Source organism: Camelus bactrianus, chromosome 20, assembly GCF_048773025.1.
Source record: "Camelus bactrianus isolate YW-2024 breed Bactrian camel chromosome 20, ASM4877302v1, whole genome shotgun sequence".
NCBI classification, from domain to species: domain Eukaryota; kingdom Metazoa; phylum Chordata; class Mammalia; order Artiodactyla; family Camelidae; genus Camelus; species Camelus bactrianus.
Window position 1 is genome coordinate 22,967,085 of NC_133558.1, and position 23,751 is coordinate 22,990,835.

Consider the following 23,751-nt stretch of genomic DNA (forward strand, 5'->3'; position numbering starts at 1 on the left):
TAGTGGATAATTAAGTGGAAACATAGGTTTAATTTAAACCTACTGTATGACAGAGGTTTCCTCACCTATAATACAAGATCAAGAGATACTAGGTTATTTAATAGGTAATTATCAAAATGCCACATATTTAATGTCAAACATATAAAGGCTTAAATATTTGTGACTGCATCATAGCTTTAGATGCTTGGGTTGAAAACAGCTGAATGGCTGTGATATACAAAGGTTAACTGAATACAGAAACTTTTTTTTTTTTTTAAGAGTCTTAACCTCATTCACAAATATGTTTGCATAGAAATGGAAAACCCAAAGGCAGCATCATCAATAACTAACATAGCTATATCCCTTAGTGGAGTAATAAATGCAAAATGTGAAGGAATCAATAGTCTACTACAACTTTACAAATCAAATTACTCAACTACCTCCTCTGAAATGTTAAGTGAAGAGGTCAGTTTCTTGGGGCCTACTTCTTCCCCACTCCACTCAGACTCACTCAGCTCATTCCAGGGGTAATTTCATATTAGAAAAGGGCCTTTTATTTTTTTTTTTTTTAAAGACAAAATAGGAAAAACAAATATAGATATGTATTTTTTTCTTGATTGGTTAAGACTTTTTTTCTGGGATAAACAATTCTCTGAAACTTTTCAACTACTTTTAATATTAAGGATAATCATTCCTTTCCATTTAGGTCTTTGACTCAGTATGAAAAATGAATGACTTGTATGACTGCATGACAGTCAACAAGCAATATGATAATTTGTCTTTATTCCTACTTCTGTAATGTAATGGCCTTGATTTGAGTGTAACTATTTCCTAAAATGCTTCTTTTCTAAGACTGGTTGCTCTACTTTAGATCAATAACTTGCTTTTAGAGAGACTGCAAATCACTTGTTCTGTTACATTCATTCTATGAGACAATTATTCTCCAAATACAAATTCAATTCCAACTTACTTTACTTTTGAACTACTTGATCTCAAAGGTCCCCTAAAGCTCTAAAATTCTACAATTCTATGACCCAGTATCAGAACTCTTGACATAGGCCAGAAACCTGCTTCAAAACTAATTCCTGTAGTTAATCATTTGATCGGGTTACCTTTAGCCCAGGCCTGGGAAATGAGAGAAACCCTGAAGAGTAAACAGCAGTGGCACAGACACTAGGGGCCAAAATGTCACATAGACATTTATGCTTTGAAGTTCTCTCCCCTTTTCTAAATCACTTGGATTAATACCATACTGATTTGCTCCCATCGTGGCCATAGGCTGGAGTCAAAGAAGCTTGGGCCAAACTCACGAAGGCCTGACTCTTGAGTCAGATGCTCTAAACAGGTGCAAGAGCTAGATTGGCTTTCAGGGTGGAGCTGGCATACAGAGATTTTGTTCTTTGCCCCATTCTCATATATGCAGATGACACTCTATTATATTCACTTTTGGAATGTTCTAGATAAAATACAACTTAGCTTGCAATACAGTGAAAGTTCTTTTGAAATGGAAAATAGTTTCAAAATAAATTCCAATTTTATTATTTTCAAATATATACATTCTAGAGAGGGTCTGCAGGGAATCCAAGGCTTAAGATATTTTTACTACAGTAAAAGCTGATGTTTCTAAAGAATTTGAGAGTTCTGAAAAGTTTGTGTTCTTAAATATTTTAAAATCTGCCCCCAAAGTTTAATTTAGACTAATGTGATGATACTTTTCATGAAAAGAGATTTCATTCAAAGTGAATTTCAGCCCACATATTGTGGAGTATATCAAGTATTGAAATTTATTATCTTAGTAGCTCACAATTTAGTTGACAGATCTTTTTGTGTGAGGTTTATTGTTAGAAGTACTTTCCTCCCTGAAGGAGAGCACATTTAGTGGGGGAGGAAACTATCAGTACATTCGTTGTGGTTTTTGGTTGATCAAGTCTCAATGTGTTTTCAAAACAGGAAATCCAGAGACTCTGCAAAGGATTCCTGCCTGTGTGTCAGTTTCCTAAGCAGGTTTTCTGCCTGATGCATGTACTTGATATTGAAATTATAAAAATAATCTCAGGAATTCTCTTTACATGTGATAACTCTTCATATTTGGGAAAGAAAAGATTGGTTATTAATAAACATGCTAAGAAAGACAAGTGAAGCAAGCAAGCAAGCTTAAAACAAAAGCTCACTGCAGCCGGTCTTTGAGAGAGACAATAAATGACAGGCCCAATGTTTGTGGCCACCTATTAGGAAGGTAAAAATTTGTAATAACTTTTATAAATACTTACTACCTTATACAGGGACTAATCTTTTTTCCAATAAAATGTCTTTTAAGTTGACCCTGAACAAGCACTACCCACAGTACCATAAACTCTTAAATTGATAAAATAATATGCATGCACACACACACATCTATATGTGTATATATAAAACCATCACCTTTTAATAATGACATTATCTGCAATGTCAGTGTAAGAGGAGGTATCATAGCCTCAGGGAGAATAGAGCCCATGGATTCTTTACATCTACAAGTAGCAAAGGCTATCACTCAGTTAACTGGTTTCTAAACTTGGAACACTGGTGTGACAAATTCTACAGGACTGCTGACAAGAACTCACACACCACCTTGGAGCCACAGAAATGCTTGCCTATTGCCACAGCAGGGCCCCCATCATGGTGACAGATGCAGACACATCTAGTTCCTACAGATTCAGGTTTTTTTTTTTTTTTTTTTTTTTTGAAGGTCTCAACAATTGCTACCAAAGAAAACTGTAGCAGCCCTGGCTGTGGAAGACCTGTGGTTGCTTTTGACCTTGTATCTCTTAGTGCAAATACTCACTTAATAAATATTTAATAATAACCATCATGACTCACTGGGAGCTCGGCCTCCAGGGCTCAGGAGGTCTGTTGCTAATTCCAACCAGCATGATTTACGGGAAGTAAATGATCTATGACGTGCCCAAAGAGAATAAAAGTACATACAGGATGCTTCTACTTAGGGCTTTTTTGGGAGAGAAAGAAATATGCAAGTTAAAAAGGGACAACATTTTCTCTTGAGTTAAAGTCTACGTAACTTAAAGAGGGGAGGTTCTCCAAACCCCACGAAGTCAAACCAAACCAAATTACCCGAGCTTTGCTGCGCAATCTGAGTGTAACCACATCAAGTGAGCCCAGTCTGCTGCAAAACATCACTTAAACTGGAGCTCTGACTTATTGTTCTCTTACTGCCCTAGAGCAATTTTGTTTTGAAGAGCACAGAACACCCTGTTCTGAATGTGGCTGGCACATGAACTCGATGTGCTGACAGCAATTTGTACTCCGATTAAAATGGGGGGAAAAGGAAAGAGAGTGCACGGCAGTAAGGGAAAAAAAAAAAAACTGGAATGCAAGAAACCAAAAGCTGTATAATTTGTATTTTAGGAAGCAAAACTGAGAGAGGTTCCATAACCTTAAAAAAAAAAAAAAAAGTGCTGTAAATGCTCCAGCCTAAAAGACATTAGCTCTGGTAAGTGTTTTTCCCTTTTCTAATTATAGTAGTTGGTGTCTGATAGCTTTGCACTCATTCCTGAAACAATTACTAGGTCATGGGGATCTGAATGGGAATGTTGTAATGGCATTACTACTACACAAGATGGGTCATTTAGCCAGAGAAAACCAGGTTGTGACAGGTTACTCCCTCTCGGCAAGGGTTTTCTCTGCTGCCTAATTCATGCCAAGTGAGTTTCTCTCTGCCTGCCTAACAAAGCAGGAGCATCCAAGAGACAGTGGGATCTTAACGACCCCCTGAAAAGGCAAATGGGGAAGCAGAGGCAGATTTATAAAATCAGGAGGGGCATATTAATCACTGATTAGAAGACAAACTCCTCATCAGGCATGATGGTTAATTTCCCCAAAACTGCCTCCTGTCCTCCTCTGCACCATTCTGTACTCTTCGAGATGAACAAATATCTAAGACTGCTTATGGCACTGAGGGGCCAGATGCTGACTGAGAGCAGGCATGGAACCTGGCTCCTTGAAGAGAATAACATTTATGCAGATGATTACATCTTAGTCTACACGGGAAGCATACACAAAGCAATAAATTCTACACCAACCCAAATCCTCACCACTCTTCTCTTTACACCAGTATAGCGCTTTAGTTAGACCTGGATTCCAGGCCCATTCCGCCACTAACTATTGTGGCTTTGGGCAAGGCCATTTAAATTATCTGAAGCTCAGTTTCTACATCTCTAGAACAGGGGAAATAACATTAGCTACCTCATAACCATTGAGAGGATTAGATTAAGTACTGAATTAAAGCTTTTAGCCCAATAGCTGGCATGCATTCATTTATGCGTCAGAGCAGCAACTATATGAAAATACTTTGTCACGTGTGGATATAGAGATGGACCCAATGAATGTTAGCTATGATTATTTTCCTGCAATTAGTGGTAAATTATACCAGATCAACCATGTTTTAGAACGTGGTATAAGAAACTACTTAAAGTCTCCACAGAAAGAGGTGTCAAAGTATGAACAAAATTCAAAGTGGGCAGAAGCAGTATCTTCTTTTGGATCTCACAGGGCCCGACACACAGTTCAGGGCCAGAAAGTAAATATTTATTTAATGATTAATTTGAAAACAGGACGTTAAGGAAAATTGCAGTAATTTTCACTCATTTATAGGAATTTTCCTTTTTGAATATATTAGCATTTCTATTCTTTTTTTGCCTGATAATTTTTTCACTTATGAAATTTAAAAAATTTATACCATTTTAAAGGTTATTTTCCATTTATAGTTATTACAAAATAATGTAATTGGCTCTATTCCCCATGCTGTACAATATACCTTTGAGACAATCTTATACCCAACAGTGTGTACCTCCCACTCCTCCACCCCTACTGTTGCTCCTATTTTTAATAAATTCCAAGAACTATTTAAATTCTTTACTGATACACAGCTTTTGTTCTTTAATACCATTCTAAAATAAATGGTCCATTGGCTAGATTTTTTAAATAACAAAAGCTTATTTTCTATTAAGACTTTACCCAAAGACTTGAAGATCCCTTTTTGGAAGAAAGGAGCTATATAAATCCAACATATTTGAAAGAATAAACACTATCCATTTTAGACCAAGTACCATACTACATCATTTTGTGAAAAATGGTTTCAAGAATTTAATTTCTCTTATTGGACAAAATTTGCCAGGACATTGATAAACACTTCAAAAGTATGGGAAAAACAAAACAAAAAAGCCCTCATACCTCTATCAGATCTCAATATGGGCATACATGAAATCTTTCCTCTGTTTAAAATTTTTGGACCATTTTGTTTTTTAATGTAATAATAGCTGGATTTTGTTGTCATCATTGTTTTATCCTTATGAGGATTTCTGCCCTTAATAGGTGGCTTTTTCCCCATTCATATTTTTTGTAATCACTGGCATGACTGATTTTATTCTTACCATCTTATTTTAGGTTTCCTACATAATGTTTTCTTGTTATTTTTTCTTTTATTACTTTTTCTAGATTGAGCAAATTTTCCTTGTTCCTCTACTTTCCCACTCTTCCCTGGGTGGTCTCGGAGTTCTACATGCTATTCTTACTTGTATCTAACGTTAAATTTTAAACAAATCATTCAATGTTATACATACACATGTACATTCATGTTTATCTATATTAACTAATCAGCATAATATCCCCTGGAGTAAGAAAATCACTTTCCTCTTCATTTTCCATCTGCACGACATTTTGTTTAAATGACTCAGAACGTAGCTCCGTACTATTAAACTATTATTATTTTTAATGTTATAGTTCTACCATTTCAGGGATCTTTCAAGATAAATTTCTAACTTCATGGTCATGTTATGGAAGTTACTTTTACGCCCACTAATGTTTCTTATGCTTTGAATCTTCAGTTCTTGGCTTTATTTTTTTGTGATGTTTTAGTATATCCTATAGTATTATTTTTTTCAAAAAGGGCACAAGTCTACAAATTCCAAAGTTAATTTTGTTCTCATACTTAAATGGTAATTTGGCCGAGTATAGAATCCTAGGTTCAAAATACTCACAGTGCTCAAAGCATTGTCTTTTAGTGTTTAGTGTCACAAATTAGAAGTTTGATGTCATTTTGATTCTCATTCCTTTGCATCTAGCTTGATTCTCCCTCGAAGAGTTCAAAATTTTCTTTCAAGCTATGGAATTAAGAAATTTCACCAGATACACACACACACAAACACACACAATGAAATACTATTCAGCCATAAAAAAGAATGAAATCTGGCCATTTGCACCAACATGGATGGACTTAGTATTATGCTAAGTGAAATAAGTCAAAGACAAATACCATGCGATTTCACTTACTTGTGAATCTAAAAAACAAAGCAAATTAACAAATATAACAGAAACAGAGTTACAGACACACAAACAAACAGGTGGTTGCCAGAGCTGAGAGGGGTAGGGAGGCAGGGAAACCAGTGAGGGAGATAAAGAGGTATAAATTTCACTAGAAAATAAGTCAGGGAATATAATTACAGCATGTGGTCAATATATGTAGGAATACAGTTAATACTGTAATTTTGTATGGTGACAAATGGTAACTTGACTTATCATGGTTATCGTTTTGTTAATGTATAAAAATACTGAATCACTATGTTGTACACCTGAAACTAATATAATAAGTCAATTATACTTCAATTAAAAAAATAAACTTCATCAGGATGTATCTTTAAAATGAAAAAGCACTTCTTACTCCTGTATGCCACTATAAACTAAGACTTTCAATCTTAAGGCTCTCCTATCTTCTCTAGGAAGTTTTCTTCTATTATGCGTTTGGTTATATACAAACTGTCTATCTTTGACTTATTATTCCAGTCTTCTAATTTTTCTTTCATTTTTCATCTCTTGGGTGTTTTGTTTTTTTTTCTTTTTGCTCTGTGTTCTGAGATATTGTTGACTATCTTTCATATTACCAAGTCAGGATTCTGGGGCTGTCCATTTTGATTTTCAACCCTTCCTCTGGATTCCAATTTTGGTAATCATATTCTTAACTTCCAGAAACTTTCTTCTCTTTCCTTGTCCAGAGAAGCTGGTTTTTGACTTAGAATTTTAATATCCTGTTAAATATCTATTAAGATAGTAATTAGTATTTTGAAAATCTTCTATTTCTTCTTAGTTCACCTCAGTGCTTGTTTCATGGTATCTGCTGATAATTCTGTATTGTTTGGTCATATGATAAAGGAAAGATTCAGAAAGATCAAGTGATTATAGTTACCTGACACAGTTTTTCTAAGCATTTGGATATACTTCCATGCTAGGCCCGTTCCCAAAGGAGGTGGGCTGACTGTGGAGCTCTCTGGGTGAAGATTCCACAAGTACCTATTGTGCATTTACTACGTGCTGAGCATGATGTCCACAGGAAGGCTGGGGATACCATTTTCCACTGGTGATGCAGGAAAAAGTTGTACTTTAGGAACCAAACACTTCAGCATATTACTGAAAGAGCAGGGCTGCTCTTTCACTTGTTTCCCCTTCAAGTCTGTTTTCAAAGTTCAAAGCTACTTTATGCTTTCATGTTATAGTCCAAGTCCTAACATGTGGAGTCTTCTGAGGCCCATCTCTATTTTATTTAAAAAATCTGGCCTAACTCACTTTAGCCTGAGAGCGAAAGTCACAGCCAGAGCCTATAGTAATTTTCAAGCCTTGGCTGCAAACTAGAATTACCTGGGGAGTTTAAAAAAACATGCTTGTGCCTGGAGTACCACCCTTTGAGATTTGAGATTCTTATTTAACTGGTCTGGGCTGAGACGTAGGCATCAGGGTTTTAAAAGCTCCCCAGGTAATTCTAAATTCAACCAAAGTTGAGAACTACTACACTAGAGGTCTACTGGCCCAGCTGTTCCATATTGTTTTATAACAACCCTGATGATTGCCCCATAGTCTGCTTTGGCTCCCTTGCACCAGCTGACTGAGCTTGGAGTTCTGCCCAAGCTCACTGAGAAGAACGGCATGTACCTCTGCAGAGGTCTTCTCTACACCTGTTGTGGGTTGGGTTTCCTGAGTCTAGTTTCCATCAGTCCAATTTTATCTACTTTACATATTCCAGAAATTCTTCCTAATTTCTGATCCACTTCTTGTATTCTTCCTTTTTTCCAGCACTAATATGGATTTCTTCCTCTTTTTTGAAATCATTCTCCACCCCTCACCTCCCACCATCTCTCATTTCAGCAGGATTTGGAGAGGGAAAGGGGGTGAGAGGGAAGGGTACTCCAACGACTTCAATCCCTGCAGATCACTCTGCTGAAATGTTCACATTAGAAAATACTGCCAATTGCATGCATTCTTTGCATTCAAATGTGGTTGAAAGCACTGTGAAGCAAGAAGCAAGAGAGCCACACACAGCTGGCATTTTGATGTGCCTACTCCAAGCACTAAGTTAACAAATCAGAAGATGTGAAAGATGGGAGCTGGGGGAAGAGAAACTGGTAGCTATTCACAACCTTATGTCAGACAGATTGGATTTTCTAAGAAAGCAAAGCTTAAAAGTAACAATTTAGCCACTACTGGCACCTAAACTAAAGTATGATGACTAAAGTATCAGTTATCATGATAATGTCAATTAGAGTACCTTAGAACAGTGTGACTTTTTTTTTTAATAGAAAAAGGACAACACAATAAAAATTACAAGATGGTCATCTTAATTGACACAAAAAAAGCACACTGGAACAGAATCTAAAAATTGATTTGCAAGCATAAGGATCTTGATAGAGTAAAAATCACAATTTCTTTAAGAAATTATAAATCCTGTCAAATTAATGTTAAGTTCTCTCTACCACATAGAAACAAATTATTAAAAGGAAGCAAAAGATCACAGGGAACTATATTCAATATCTTGTAGTAACCTATAATGAAAAAGAATATGAAAATGAATATATGTATATGTATGTATGACTGAAACATTATGCTGTACACCAGAAACTGACACAACATTGTAAACTGACCACACTACAATAAAAAAGGAAGCAAAAGATCATAATTCAATAAAAGGCTTTTGATTCAGTCCATAACTTTATTCTTCAAAAAACAAAAATCCTAGAGAAATATGATTTAGGTAAAATTACTATTAAGAAGATATATAACCAATACCATGCTGTCTTGATGACTGTAGCTCTATAGTATTGCCTGAAGTCTGGGAGAGTTATTCCTCCAGCCTCTTTTTTTTTCTTCAGTAATGCTTTGGCAATTCTAGGTCTTTGATGGTTCCATATAAATTTTATTATTATCTGTTCTAGTTCTGTGAAATATGTCCTGGGTAATTTGATAGGGATTGCATTAAATCTGTAGATTGCCTTGGGCAGTGTGACCATTTTAACAATATTGATTCTTCCAATCCAAGAGCATGGGATATCTTTCCATTTTTTTAAGTCTTCTTTAATTTCCCTCATCAATGGTTTATAGTTTTCTGTGTATAATTCTTTCACCTCCTTGGTTAGATTTATTCCCAGATATTTTATTACTTTGGGTGCTATTTTAAAGGGGATTGTTTCTTTACTTTCTTTTTCTGTTGATTCATCATTAGTGTAAAGAAATGCCACTGATTTTTGAATGTTAATCTTGTAACCTGCTACCTTGCTGAATTCTTCGATTAGCTCTAGTAGTCTTTGTGTGGACCTTTTAGGGTCTTCTATATATAGTAACATGTCGACCAATGGAACAGAATAGAGAGCCCAGAAATGAAACCACAAACTTTTGGTCAACTAATCTTTGACAAAGGAGGCAAGAATATACAATGGAATAAAGACAGTCTCTTCAGCAAATGGTGTTGGGAAAACTGGACAGCAGCATGTAAAACAGTGAAGCTAGAACACTCCCTTACACCATATACAAAAATCAACTCAAGACGGATCAAAGACTTAAACATAAGACAAGATACAATAAACCTTCTAGAGGAAAATATAGGCAAAACATTATCTGACATTCATCTCAGAAATTTTCTCCTAGAAGAAATAAAAGCAAGAATAAACAAATGGGACCTAATGAAACTTACAAGCTTCTGCACAGCAAAGGAAACCATAAGTAAAACAAAAAGACAACCTACGGAATGGGAGAAAATTTTTGCAAATGAAACCGACAAAGGCTTGATCTCCAGAATATATAAGCAGCTCATACAACTTGGTAAGAAAAAAAATAACCCAATCCAAAAATGGGCAGAAGACCTAAACAAGCAGTTTTCCAAGGAAGACATACAAATGATCAATAAGCACATGAAAAAATGCTCAATATCACTAATTATCAGAGAAATGCAAATCAAAACTACAATGAGGTATCACCTCACACCAGTCAGAATGGCCATCATTCAAAAATCCACAAATGACAAATGCTGGAGAGGCTGTGGAGAAAAAGGAACCCTCCTTCACTGCTGGTAGGAATGCAGTTTGGTGCAGCCACTGTGGAAAACAGTATGGAGATTCCTCAAAAGACTAAGAACAGACTTACCATATGACCCAGGAATCCTGTTCCTGGGCATATATCCAGAAGGAACTCTACTTCAGGATGACACCTGCACCCCAATGTTCATAGCAGCATTATTTACAATAGCCAAGACATGGAGACAGCCTAAATGTCCATCAACAGATGACTGGATAAAGAAGATGTGGTATATTTATGCAATGGAATACTACTCAGCCATAAAAACCGACAACATAACGCCATTTGCGGCAACATGGATGCTCCTGGAGAATGTCATTCTAAGTAAGCCAGAAAGAGAAAGAAAAATACCATATGAGATCGCTCATATGTGGAATCTAAAAAAAAAAAAAAACAAAACAAAAACAAACAAACAAACAAAGCATAAATACAAAACAGAAATAGACTCACAGACATAGAATATAAACTTGTGGTTGCCAAGGGGGTAGAGGGTGGGAAGAGATAGACTGGGATTTCAAAATTGTAGAATAGATAAACAAGATTATACTGTATAGCACAGGGAAATATATACAAGATCTTATGGTAGCTCACAGAGAAAACAGTGTGACAATGAATATATATATATATGTTCATGTATAACTGAAAAATTGTGCTCTACACTGGAAATTTGACACAACATTGTAAAATGATTATAAATCAATAAAAAATGTTTTAAAAAAAGAAGATATATAAGTAATTTGAAGACTGTTATTAAAGACAAAGACAGACTGAACACTGTGTTCTAGGTCAGCCCCAGTAGAGCCAAAAGGATTTGCTGGTGAACTGGATGTAGAATGTAAGAGAAGTCAAGGATTTATTTCCTTTAAATCTATTTAAAGGAAGCAAAACAAAAGATATAAACATAATACAGAAGGTTAAAAAAAAAATAAATTAATTGTCTACCATGTACTAGGCACCTTTCTTCATTTAACTGTCACAACAATCTGGGGGGGTAAAAGATTATTATTACCATTTTACAGATGACGAAACTGGATGCTCAAGGTGATTAAGTGCCTTGTCTAAAGCAATAGAAAAATCAAGTAGTGATTCCAAGATTCAAAGCTCACGTCTATCACTTCCAAAGCCTATGTGTCCCCTCCCCTGACTACTCACTGCACCTTTATACAGAAGTGACAGAAACTTGGTGACTCTTGTGTATCTATAATTACGTTATAATGGATGATCACTGTGTTTAGTTCTCTTTCACTGTAGGACTGGCTTTAGTTCTAGGATTTCTACCTGGTTTTGAATCTAAGTCTAAGGGTGATACTACAAAAAAAGGCAAACCGGTAAAGACTGAGAAGACTTCAAAGAACAAGGTGACCTTGGCTTCTGGCAGGGTCCACTTTTAAGTCCACCTTCTGCCCTCCACCCACACATAGCCAACTGGTTTCAAAGAGGGAAAGCAGGACACCTTAACCTTGATAACTGACAATACAATACATTTTTATAAAACTGATTTGTTCCAAAAAACCAAAAAGGGCTTTTGGGAGAAGAAGTAAAAATAAGCCATTTACTCTAAAATTTCCCAGAGAAGTACAATCTAACAAGATGAGAGACGAAAAAAATCAGTCATTGCCCTTTCTTATTTCAAAACAGAAAAACTAAAATTATATAAAGGATTATTCAAATACATTTAAAAAATTCCATTCATAGTGTGTTATTCTTCATGCAAAAAGGAAGAGGATATAAGAAAAAATACATGTATCTGCTCATTTCTTAAAAAAAAAAAAAAAAAAAAAAAAAGAAGAAACCAGAATCTAATGAGATTAGTTACCTACAGGAAGTAGGAAGGAACAGAGTAGAAATAACCAGGAAATGGGAATTAGTTAGTAGCGGTAAGGGGGGGAATAACACTTCTGAGTATATCTTTTCGTATAGTTTAGAATCTATTTAGAATTTGTTTCATAAACCCAAGAAACAAAGAAATGAAACCAACCAGACCGTGGGGGGAACCCCAAAGGGAAGGCAAACACGACAAATGAATTGAACTATATTACAAATGAACAACATAACCATACTGAAGGGAATGAGGATGAAAGAACTAACCTAAGGTGGAAAACAGGGCTTTCAATGCATGCTATAGGCTATGACAAAAGAAACTATACACAGATACTTCCTATGTAGGAAATTTGTTTTTCACAGGGATATAGGTTAGCAATTCTGAAACTACTTTCTGTATATACTACAATGGAGCAAACAAACAAATATATTGTGGATGATGAGAGCCAGGTTTCTCGAGTTGGAGAAAGTAGAGTCAAAGAACCAAAGAGAGAAGGTTAAAACAAGTGGGTGGTGTTGAACTGGAACTGAAAGTGTCACTATGTACTCATAATTTTTAATATACATACACAGACTAATATCAAAGTACATATATAAGTATATGTATGCATCTTGAGGTACATGTATTTCCTAGCTCTGTTAAGAGGTTCTAGAAGCAATAACATTCCATAGCATGAGTATACCTACCACTCAGATCTTGGTTTCTAAATACCATTCTCCAGTAAAAGGAATCAGAGCTCCTTGGAGAAATGGCTGATTCTAGGCCTGGAGGAGGGAAATGACAAAAATGAGCCTAGAGCATCCCGTGGTGCCAAAAGTAAGAAAGTGCTCAAAAAACAATGTTGAAAGGACAGGGGGTTCCAATGGCCAAATCTGGGACAATCTGAGCAACAAAAAATAAATAAGAGCAGTAATGAATAATAACCTACAGAATACAGTAATATCCATGGGTCAGTACTGACACAGACAAACAGGAGAGAACAGGCAGCTCTTCCTTACAACAGAATTCCAATTATGTGTAGAAGGAACAGTAGAAATAGAAAAGTCACCATTAGACAAATACCAGAGTAATTACTGTTGTATGCAAAAATCATTCATGAATGCTAAAATTAGTGTGTGAAGATTTGATGTAAAAGAAGATATTTCCATAGTCTCCTATTATTTCTCTCCCAATGAGATACTGAGTAATTACAAAGAGAAAAACAGTTAACTTTACAGTGGAGAAACATGGCAGACTCCACCTTAACCAAGTGACCAGAGTTAGTACCACCAGTAACGAAAAGTCAGCATCATGTACCTCCTGATAATGAAGAACTGAGACGGGCACAGCATCACTTGTGTGGTATTTTTCCAAAAATGCGTTACCTCAGTCTAATCAGGGGAAAACATCAGACAAACCCAAATTGAGGGATAGTCTACAAAAAAATTGGCCAGTTATCTTCAAAAGTGTTAAGTCATGAAAAACACAGAAGACTGATGAACTGTCATAGACTGGAGGAGGCTAAGGAGACATGACAACTAAATTACAATGTTGGATCCTGAATTTGATTGCGTACCGGAAAAAGGACATCAGTGTGGCAACTGGTGAAATTCAAGTAAGATCTAAGAAATAGTTAATACCATTGAATCAATGTTAATTTTTCTGTACTGTGGTTAGGTAAGATGTCAACATTAGGGGAAGCTGGGTGAAGCATATAAGGAAATTCTCTGTACTAGTTTTGCAACTTTTCTGTAAGTGAGAAATTATTTCAAAACAAAAAGTTAAAAAAATTACTCCCATCGAAAGTATTACCACAAGCAAAATTTGATTTAATTTATTTAGCTTGCTCCAAAGTTAACTCTATGATGGTAGTTTTGTGGTACTGCCTATGACAGGGAAAAGGTTTCTTTCAATTTAGTTGACAAAAACTGCCAGTTTTAAAATATAGGTTATAAATTGTTGAATCTGGGGAGTCACTGTATCATAGGGGAAAAAACTCTCCTTTTGAATATGTTTGAAATTTTGCAATAAAAATTTAAAAACATGTTATGGACAAGATTTTTAAGTGCTTGTTAATACACTGAAGAGAATTTTCTATCATTCCTATAACATTCATAAACATTTAGAATTCTATCATGGAGTGTTTAGGGCTAGCAGGACCTTAGAAATCAAGATGTCTACCCTGCATCACTGTATAAAAAAGAAGCTAAAGCCAGAGGGGCAAGAGTCAGCCAAAGCCAGAATCCTATCTCCTGACTTCTGGTCTAGGTATTCCTCCAACATTATATACATAAGCTCTTCTTCATTTATTCTAAAACTTATCATGAATGACAACCATCTAAACACTTCAAATACAACAGCACAGTGATACTTTTTATAACTGTTTCCAATTAAAAAAAAAACAACAAAACAAAATTTGAACTAATTTGCCAGACTTGTGAAAATGAAATATGGGTTCAGAGTAATATACCCAACATTAAAGATGAGAAAATCAACTATTCTAGTTTACTGTTTAAAATGAACTCTTCACTCTAAATAGGCTTTTTATAATAGTTCATGTTGCCATCCTTCTTTAGTGATTTTTTTTTAATGGAAGTATTTATGTTTTCTCACAACTCTCTTTCGAAGTACTTCAGCTCAGTAAATGACATCTTTCAAACATTTATCCATGCAGAAAGCATTTACTGAATACTAAATGTGTGCAAGGCACTACAGGTGATGTTGGAAACAAAAAGAAGATGATTCTGGTCCTCCAGCACTCATTCACTCACTGGGGAAATGGGCAAGTGACAAGTAGTGTACACAGAGGCACACATGTACATACCCCTCCCTCTGGGAGGGAGGGAGGGTGATTAGTATTCTAGTCCTCAGTAGTGTCCTTACTTTCAACTTAGCAAATGAAAAATGCAGTAGCTTCAGGTCACTCAATAAATGACAAAACAGAACTTGCACAGAACATGTCTAGGTCTCCTGACATAGAACAGAATAAACACTATTACCCAGTTCTGTTCTAACTAAAATGATAAACTGATTTTATCTTGACGGCAACCAGTGGGATGGGTTTGAGAGCCCTGAAGTGCACTACAATCTACTGCTTTATGTAGTAACTCTATAACCTTGGGTGATTTATGTTAACTTCTCTGAACTCAGTTTTCTCACCTGGGGATAATTAATCATACCTCAAAAGTCTGTAAGAAATAAATTAATAAATATGTAAGGCAACTACTATAGCTGTTGGCACACCGAGGAGTCCTTGGACTAAGAATTCCTTGATGGATGGGGCAATCTTTTATTCATTTTTTGAGTTTGTAGAGGCTGGTACAGTACCTGGCACACACAGGGTGAATATGTATTTACTAAATGAAGTCATTATTAAATAAATGTTGAATTAAAGACTATTCTTTATATATATATATAATATAATATATATATATATATATATTTTCAATATATTTGTTTCTATAAACAGATTTTAAAAAATGAATCTCCATTTCATCTGCATAAATGGAACCCAACTTTTAAGGACCAGTTCCCTCTAGCAGCAATACTTACTTTCTACCGTCGCTCCTTCGTTTGGGTTTGAATACCCTTCTCCTTTCCGTTTAATTCTTCGGATAATACCTCCATCTTCAAATAAATCCTCTCCTTTGAAATCAAGGAGCTCAATCTAGAAAGAGAAAAGGGATTTGGCTGATAACTGATCAAAAAAGCCAATGTAACATACCTAAGGCAAGAGCAACCAATTCTTTCGTTTTACAAAGTAAAACTGTTTTATATTTATCTGTGCATCTTAGTTATTGGAAAAGGAGGAAAAAAAGAACACTGCACTTTTCAGTACCTGGAAAGAAACTTCACGTAACGATAATGTCTAGGACTGCATCCTGTGGGGCTGCAGTGCAAAGACAGACAGGAAGTACTAGGAAAACTGCCTTGTGGGCAAAAAGCCAGAGTGACACAGTGCTGGCCCAAAACTGTTTTGTCTGACTCTAGAGGCCACTACTTTTCCACCCTGGATTCATGAAATTCCCTTCTTAAAATGTAAGAGCAAATCTTATGAATCAGGCCTACAACAAACCAAAGGTACATTTTATCTTGTTACAATGTTTAGGCATTTGCCTTCTTAATTTATAAATTAGTTTTGGCCAAATATGTATAATTCAACACAGGATGAATAACATATTATCACCACCTACTGCTTCTAATGAGGAAGTGAGATCTGTGACATTTATAAACCTTTGTAATACAAAAATAGCTTTACAACTTGATTTAGATATATTTCAACATTTATCTCCCACATTTCCACCCTGTCTTCTGGTGAATTTTGAGTACGTCATAACTCACACCACTGACCAGAACCTTCATTTCTAAGCCTGGTGTCTTTTGTTTATTTGGTTATGACCGTTTTGTGCCAGAGACACGTTTCTAAGAAAGCACTGGCACACACCCCTTGGGTTTGTGGGAAACAATTCAAGAAGCCAAGCTCCAAAATAAGTAAGTTGGATCTGATTCTCAATAGCAAGCTTAGCTCCTTGTTCCACTGCCTATTGCTTCGGAGCCAGCACTATAGTGGAGCAGATGCTAACAAGGCAACATCACACACATACTTGCCTCAAAAAAGAGAGTTGCATTCGAGGGAATTTTGGGGAGACTGCCAGCAGAGCCATATGCATATTCTGGTTTGCAGAGTAAATGGCAGATCTCTCCTTTCTTCATGGTAGCCACACCAATGTCCCATGCCTTGATAACCTGGCCTATGAGAAAGGAAAAGGGGGTTGAAAGCTATAGGCCATATTTTAAAAAGATTTAACTGTCATGAAACAAAAATCAAACAAATCTCTAATTCTTTATGCTATATACTACTCAGCTAGGCTATGAAAGAACTCGGTAAAAGCTATACACTGAGAAATAAATTGTGATTTTTTTTTTGAGGGCTGTTAGAGAAGATTCTCTGCTGAGAAGGATGCAAGTAGTATCAATTTCTAAACTGCTCAAAGATTAAGTCTTTGAAAAATGGTAGTAACATAATCTTTGACATGTGGCTGGGTTGCAGTTGTTGCTTAATTTATAATTTCAACCGCAATAGTAAGTGCATGTTTTCTAGGCAGTGATGGAACAAAAATAGTATAGCAAATGGAATTTGTCCTAAGGAGGCTTATAATTTAGTTGGGTAGACAAAAACAACAAACAAGAAACAACCGGTAAAGTATAAATTGCATTAAAAGGCCTATGAAACAGATTTTCTTCCTCAAAATTTAGAGTACAAAAAAAGTGGTTTTGTCTTTTTAAAGAAAACAAAATGATGTGTCACAAGAACTACAAAATTCAGAAATTTTTTTTTTCGGCCTTCTTCCAGGAAACTAAAAGTTAACCTTACTGCTTAACTGCAGAACTGTATTAACCTATATAATTTTAATTGTATCTTACAGTAAGCAGTTCCAAATCCTTTGGGAAACAACAGAAAATGTACATAATTTCAAGGGATAATATACAAATTTGAGGTGCTGTGTCAATCAAAAACTTAAGTATTCAAAGTGAGATCAGGTAAACAATGAACTCCAGAGGAAGTGACTTTTGAAGAGAGCTGTTACTGTGAACTGATGGTAGGATTAGGTCAGGGTAATTAGGATAAGGGGGACCCTATACTAAGGTATGTAAGCAGGGATGGACAAAGCATTTGTGACTCATGACTTCAACTTAGTCTTCATTAATTGTTACATTTCAAAATATCAGATATACTTACTTAGTTAAAAGTGTATCTACATGCCTATTATTAAAACACACAAAAGAGAGAAAGATATAACTGAAAGGTAAAGGGTCATCCATTCCCTCCTTGTAAGAAGCCACTGTTACGTTTCTTTTGTATCCTTTCAGTGTGTGCTGTTGCTTTTAAAAGAATTTAAGACACAAATGACAGCATCCTATACATTCAGTTCTGAACTGTTTTTCTCTATCAGTAGAAAGGAGGACATCCATTTTGGGGGTTAGAAGTGCAGCCTGCTTTAACTTCAGACCGCCCAGATTAGATACCAGGTCTGCCCCTTATTAGTTGTGTGAACTTGTGCAAGTTTCCTCATCTGCAAAATGTAGATAATCATAGTTTCTGCCATATAGTTGTTATAAGAATTATTAGATAAAATATGTCAAACACCTGGCACAGTGCCTGGCATATAACATGTATTTAATAAAGGACAGTCATCATCATCATCGTAAATACATACTGATCTACCTCTTCTGCAATAGCTTCATAATATTCTAGTCACTCCCATACTGAAAAATATATTGCCAACAGTTCTCCAATAAGGCTCTTTGTCCATGTATGTTTGCCTGTTTTGTGCAAGTATATTTGGAGAGTAAATTCCTAGAAGTGCAAAGGTGATGTGCATTTTCAGTCTGACAGATATTGCCCAACTGCCCTTCCCAAAGGGCTACATCAATTTATATGCCCACACATGGTTCTAATGTGAAAACAGTCTAGAGTCCTCAGAAGAAATGTAAGGCCTGCTGCTGACAGGCTGCTTTACCGTCACTGATGCTCTTCAAAGGCTGCTGTGGTTTTTGTGTGGGCCATTGACAGCTTTTTTTTAACTCTCAACTCTGATAGTTTAAGACAAACACCTTAAACATTCTTTCAGGAAATCTCTATATTGTAGGGGAACTACTGTACATTTATTAAAGACATTTAGCCAACTACCGAGGAGCAAAGGTCTCTCTAGGGACTAAGAATACGAAGGTGGCTGTTCCCTTCTTCCTTCCAAGAAACATGCAATGTAGTATGGCCAGTGGAACAGAAAGATATATGCACTGTTTTTTTTTTCAAGTGTCGTGAACACTAAAATAGAAACATGGGGCTTTTGCCTGGGGGTAGAGATTGGTGCAATCAGCAAAAACTTAATTCACAGATGGTATCTATGCTAGGCCGTGGAAGTTGGAAATATCAGCCTGTCAAATCCCCAGGAGCCCCTCACTAAATAAATCATGCATTTGCTTTTCTTCTCATTCAGGAACATTACAGCTTCTCTAACATGGAGCTTCAGACACTGAGTGAAACACACTGAGCAAAGAGCCACACTGATATGAACACAGGTATGTTTCTAAAACTGCCCATCTTGGGCATCTTTTCTTAAAAAGCATTTCCCCCTCATTAAAAAAAAAAATACATACTCAATATAGAAAGTATATAAAAGCACAGAGAATACAATAAAAAAGAACTTCTGAAACTTTGGCATCTGGGGTAAACTGTCCATTTTTTGGTTCATTTCCTTCCAATTATGTATGTCCACTTTGCATATTAAATTTTGATATATACATTATTAAAATTCTGGCCATAGTTTATTTGGTTTTGTAGCCTAGCTCTATATTGTAGCACATTATATGAACATTTTTCTTGTTAAAAGATGATAGCTGAAAACATGACTTTTAGTAACTCTATGCTATTCTATCTTTTGAATATACTATAATTTCCTGTTAATAAACATTTAGATTGTTTCTATTTTTTTTTTACTATTATAAAGTTAAAATGAACTACTGTATACCTAAATCTTTACATGATTTTTTTTTGCATAATAAAAGCATTTTACCTGACACAATCAGGACTGTGGTTGTAGGTTAATTTAAAACGTTGCTTTAAGTGAGGAATCATAAAGAAGAATTTATACATGACCTCAAACATTTTTTTTTAACTTCAAATATATCAAAGCTATTAATTCACTAACTTTGTGTTAGAAGGCCAAGGCCTTGTCTCTGAGTGTGGCTCCAGTGATAAGAGTTCCATGTCCTTTGAGCTTATTCAGTATATGTTACCGGGATTCTTCTGTAAAATGGGTGTAATTTTCCCTAAATTACAGGTATGTGACAACTAGAGAAGTTGCCTGCATACCAATTCAAATCATTCTATATAAAAATGCTGTTAAAAAACAACAACCAAAAATAATTCCATGTCATCTTTACTGTATAAATCACACTTATGGTATATCATTTGCCATTTACAAGTAGATTTCTTTAAAGAGGAGTAGGAACCAGAAGATACTTGTAAAGCCATCAGCAAGCGAATACTTCTAGTAAAAATGTATTCTAATGGCCTACTTATTTTGCCTTTTACCCACGCCTAACTCAAAGCCATTTATAAAATGCTTTTAGCAATTAATCTTATTAAGTCTTTGCAAAGATGTTTAACTTAGTTTCCAAATAATTCTCCTTTCTTACTACACTAATTTCAGTGTTTTATATACTATCTAATTAAATTATATAATGACAAGAAGTTATAATCACAATTATACAATTAAAATGGATATAAGGAGGTTTAGACTGATTTTTTAAAAATATATTTTCTTTTTTCTTTTTTTTTTTTTTTTTTTTTGGTGGGGAGTAGATAATTAGGTTTATTTATTTTTAGAGGAGGTACTGGGGATTGAACCCAGGACCTCGTGCATGCTAAACATGCACTCCACTGCTTGAGCTATACCCTCCCCCCTTAGCCTGATTCTTAGCACTAGTCTGAGGAAGGAAGAAGCAGCACCTGACATCTGGAAACTGCCTGACACTTACAGAGGCCTTGGTGATGTCTGAAGCTGGCCTGGGGCACACAGCTAGGCCATGCTATTCTTCTGTTGGACACAACAATCTCATAAAACATCAACATCAGACAGGGTCACTCTGAGACCATGAGAAAGTGAGACAAAACAAGAACACTTCAAAATTTTGTCTTAGCATGGACAAAAAAACAAGGTCCCTGTGCAACCTACAAAATACCAAACATCCCCCTCTCCTGGTGACATGAGTGACTGCTGCTTCTCTACAGGTACAGCTTTAGTCTCACTCCAGGCAGCCCTCTTCCTAGGTAAGATTTACTAAGACACCCAAAGGATCATCCACATCCTAACAACACCCAATCCAGAGCAAATCCCTTCTTCCTTAAATCCTCCCCAAATCAAAATACAAGCCCAAATCCTATAAAAAGTCCTTTCCAACACTCTTACTGAGACACCCACAGTTTCCCATGGTGTGTGTTCTCCCTCCCTCCGAGTAATAAATCCAGCTTGTTGGACTACAGCTGCGTTCCTAGTGGTCTGTGGCTGGAGGGCACTGACAAGGCTCACTCAACTGGCTGAAGCAGAGTGTGGGACCACACCAAAGAAGAAGGAAACCAGTGGCATCATTCAGTATATTTACAAGCAGAATGGAGCCCATCAGTTAGTCTGGAGTTGGTTAAGCAGGCTTCTACCATATTTCCTCAGAATCAGTTCCTAGAAATAGAATTACTGGTCAAAGCATAAACATTTTTAAGATTCCTGTTCTTTGGGATCTTTTGATTTTTAAGGTGTTAACTGTAGCTTACAATACACCAAGAATTTATATATGCAATTTATTCTTCCACTTCAACTGGACTTCAGCTTTACTAGCTCAAACATAATTTATCGATTTCAGGAGTCCTATTCCATTTGTAACAAAATCTGAAATAAGAATATATACTTATACAAATTTATAATATATCTATCCATAGTTCAAATGCTTTTTATATATACCCAACTGTAGGCATTTGAAAAATTTTAAAGTGAACAAAGCTTAGTATAAAAGCAATACACTGTACTTTTTCCTTTCTACAGAGTATTATATAACTTTCTGATTTAGAAAGATCAAAATCAAATTTTATAGGTTCAGCGTAGGGTCATCAGTTATAACAAGTGTACCATTCTGGTGGGGGATATTAAGAGAGGGGAGTCTATGCACATGTGGGGGTTGGAAATATATGGGAAATCTCTGTATTTTCCACTCAATTTTGCTGTCAGCCTAAAACTGCTCTGAAAAATAAAATTTATTTAAAAAATCATACAATACATTTTAACATATAACATTTCTTTTAATCACTATTTTCACTTATAATAAAGACTATAGTGACCACTTTACAACATTGTGTAAATTTTTTTACACTAATTTTTTTCTTTAATGACTTAAAATTTTTTAATTGTGGGAAAATACATATAACACAAAATTAACCATTTCAACCATTTTTAAGTGGATAGTTAAGTACAGTCACACTGTTGTGCAACCAATCTCCAGAACTTTTTCATCTTGCAACACTACCACTCTACTCATTAAACAACACCTCATTTCCTCCTGCCCCAAATCCCTGACAAGTTAATTTTTGTATATGATGTAAAGTAAGGGTCTAACTTAATTCTTTTGTGTGTGAATATCTAGTGTTCCCAACATCACCTTGACTATGTAACTTTAACTTTTAAAATTTTTATTGAAGTATTTTGATTTTACAACATTGTGTTAGTTTCAGGTGCACAGCAAAGTGATTCAGTTGTACATATATATACACTATACAACTTTCAAATGTATGTTTGCATTTGAAATCACTGATAATACTGATGTTGTCTTTCTTTTTTTTCCTGTATATTTTTTCCTCTAATAAATTTTATTTGGTTGTCTTTTTAAATGTCTTATACAGGGCCCTGAAAATCATCCCTACTCCCTACCAAAAGTATCTGGTTATGAATAGAACAAATTAATTTTTATTTTAAGATTCTTTTAAAGTGTTCCATATGTCTTATGTTATATTTTATTTTTGCCACTTCTCTACTTAATTACTAAGAAAACTGATCAGAAGATAATGACCTCTCCTTATCCTCATGGCTTAAAGTTTCAAAAACAGGGAGGAAAAATAATCCGTCCTGGGACAGCCTTAATGATCAACTCTGTTAGGCTAAAGTGTTAGACATAGACCGGAAGGGAGAAGTCATGTCTTGATTATTTTTTATTTCCCAAAGAACTTAACACCACAATATTATACTCAATAAAGGAACACAGTCCACACTGCAATATCTAATTTAAATGGAGTTAGAAATTTGTTAGCTTCCTTCAGTCTACTCAGCCCTGCCTAAATCAGATTCTCCTTAATATCCATTCAGCAATGAAGCTGGAAGCATTCTGCCTCTATTGGAAAGGGCCAGGTAAAGCCAAAGAAAGTACTTCCTTAAAAATTTGCCATCTTTCTGGCTCACACTTTCGGGGAGGGTTAGGAAAATTAAATATTTGGCCTAAAAGCTTTCCTTCCAAATCCTGAATGCTCCTAAACTGCACATTAAGAAAAAAAAAGTAAACATGTTAAGAATACATTTAAGTAGGAGAAAAAAGAATATATTTAAGTGGGAACAAGAGTATCAATAGAAATACAAAGGGAGCATTTGGCTAAACCACAAACAACCCACAGGAAATTGGCTGTATGGTTACCCAGTACTAGTAAGTGTATGTCACTAGTAAGTGTTATGAATGTTGTCGAGGCTTAAAATACATGGGAAAAGATACTTCAAATAAAAATAAAACTGTAAAAATATGAATTAGGCCCATGTAACAGTAATATTTTTGCTTTTGATAAATGTCATTAACTGTATTACTCTTGTAAGAATGTCTGGTGTACAGTAAGCACTCAGTAAATTCTGCTGGACCAGGATCTCCTTTGATTCTGTACCTAGTTCTGGGGCTAGTTTTAAACCTTAAGATCTAACATAACTTGAAAGAGACTGCTTGGGTTTGAATTCTGGCTCTGCCACTTCCTGTATAACTTTGGGCTAATTACTTAA

General features: G+C 35.5%; 1 protein-coding gene and 1 long non-coding RNA gene across 7 annotated transcripts in view; one reads left to right on the forward strand and one right to left on the reverse strand.

Annotated features, from left to right (window-relative positions):
* The window catches only part of FKBP5 (FKBP prolyl isomerase 5), a 93,326-nt gene that overhangs the window by 19,341 nt on the left and 50,234 nt on the right, over positions 1–23,751 (reverse strand). For all 6 annotated transcript variants that reach the window (XM_074348552.1, XM_074348547.1, XM_074348548.1 and 3 more), the window contains 2 exons: positions 16,775–16,917; positions 15,719–15,833 (listed from right to left, as the gene is read on the reverse strand). In XM_074348552.1, coding sequence (XP_074204653.1) covers positions 15,719–15,833; positions 16,775–16,917 — 258 coding nt within the window. The remainder of the gene's footprint in view (positions 1–15,718; positions 15,834–16,774; positions 16,918–23,751) is intronic.
* LOC141574232 (uncharacterized) lies at positions 6,896–10,786 on the forward strand. Its single transcript, XR_012501089.1, has 2 exons — positions 6,896–7,627; positions 7,778–10,786. It is a non-coding gene; the product is annotated as an uncharacterized LOC141574232 (long non-coding RNA).